Source organism: Bison bison, unplaced genomic scaffold (assembly GCF_000754665.1).
Source record: "Bison bison bison isolate TAMUID 2011002044 unplaced genomic scaffold, Bison_UMD1.0 scf7180017864298, whole genome shotgun sequence".
Taxonomy (NCBI): domain Eukaryota; kingdom Metazoa; phylum Chordata; class Mammalia; order Artiodactyla; family Bovidae; genus Bison; species Bison bison.
The window spans coordinates 4334590-4336179 of record NW_011494870.1 but is presented as its reverse complement, the minus strand read 5'-3'; the positions used below and the strand labels follow the sequence as shown (position 1 = coordinate 4336179).

General features: G+C 43.0%; 1 protein-coding gene across 4 annotated transcripts in view; it reads left to right on the top strand.

Moving 5' to 3' along the window:
• Positions 1-1590, top strand: part of TLE1 (transducin-like enhancer of split 1 (E(sp1) homolog, Drosophila)) — a 92411-nt gene that overhangs the window by 45803 nt on the left and 45018 nt on the right. For 3 of the 4 annotated variants that reach the window (XM_010851152.1, XM_010851150.1, XM_010851149.1), the window contains exons 7-8: positions 165-369; positions 1120-1136. In XM_010851152.1, the coding sequence (XP_010849454.1) occupies positions 165-369; positions 1120-1136 (222 nt within the window). The remainder of the gene's footprint in view (positions 1-164; positions 370-1119; positions 1137-1590) is intronic. The other variant, XM_010851151.1, reaches the window with a different exon arrangement.

Here is a 1590-nt window from a genome sequence, read left to right as displayed (position 1 = left end):
CCCTCCTCTCTCTCTCTCTTTGCTGTGTGTGTGTGTAACCTCCTGATCTGTCTCCTCCATCCTCTCATGTCATGTCTGGTTTCTACCCGGATGCCACCACCACCGCCGCCACCACCACTCTTTGTTTCTCTCTCCCTCTTCCTCTCAACCACCACCTCCAACAGCAGCAGCAGTTGCAAGCTCAGCATCTTTCTCACGGCCACGGACCTCCAGTGCCCCTCACCCCTCACCCTTCGGGACTTCAGCCTCCTGGAATCCCGCCCCTCGGCGGCAGTGCCGGCCTCCTGGCGCTGTCTAGTGCTCTGAGTGGCCAGTCTCACTTGGCAATTAAAGATGACAAGAAGCACCACGATGCAGAGCACCACAGAGGTGAGAGGCCGGGCAAGCCAGATTAGGACCTTGTCCTAACACTCTTACAGTGCTGCAAAGTTTGTGCACCGCTAAAGAAAGCCCCAACCCATACAGAGCGCAAACAATGAGCTAAGAGGAACTGTCTGTCGCAAAGCTTGGCCACTGAAACACAGTTCACCCTGGAGGTTTTCAGGGTTTAACGTGGGCATCTGTAGATTTCTCCATCTCTTTAGATGGCAGGCATCTTGACATCTTGGCAACTGCCTCGTTAATGCCAGTGGCCTGTACCATATTATGGAAAACTGTTAACTGCTTAATTGGGTAATTTTCAAAGAAAGTAATGTTGTTAAATGGGGCGAAATAAGAAGTTAAATTTGAAAGTGAATGTGTTCAAATGAAAGGTTTGATAATTGCATCTGTTACTACTTAGTTTCATAGGCTTTAATTCTAGTATGCATTAAATATTGGGCAAAATTGCACTTGACTAATTTTTTGAAAAAAAAAAAAAAAGAGTAATTTATTCTGTCAAGAAATTTTAAAAAAATAGGCTTTTGTGTATGGTTAAACTGTAAATCTTATGTTTACAAAATACTGTAATTTTCAGGAAATCACTGTATTAGGAATGTGCAATGACTTATATAAATAAAAGCCATTTTTAAAACTGTTTGGGGCTTGTGTTCTAATTATTCCCCCCTTTTTTTTATTTCTGTTCTTGCCTCTGTGTCTGAACGGGCATGTCTGTGCGTTTCTTGGTAACCTCGGGAGCAGACAGAGAACCAGGCACAGTAAGTACCCCGACTTTATGTGCCTGCTGCACATAAAAACACGTTCCTCCTTCCACCCCCACGGTGCACCCCAGCCGCCTTTCTGTACATATAGGCACAGACACGTGTATTCTACTCTATCTCTCTCAGCAACTTGTTTTTTTGTTTTTTTTTTTCAGTATGTCTGTTCTCTCCCCCACCCCCCATCTTTTGTATAAAACTTTTTATCAGATGAGAGGGAGGCAAAGCTAAGATTACTCACTTGAAAATACACTTTGATCCTTATGTGCCCCATTTTAAAAATGTGTTTATCATTGCACTTCGAGTCCAGGTTTACCTCTAATGTAAGAGAGTATTCATTTTTTTCTTAAGTCAGTTCTGCAGGCAAGAGGTCATAATCCATATATGAAATTGGTTAGTGTTGTGTTATTTCTACCTAAACCATCATTATCCTCTGCAAATGCATCTTAGTTGC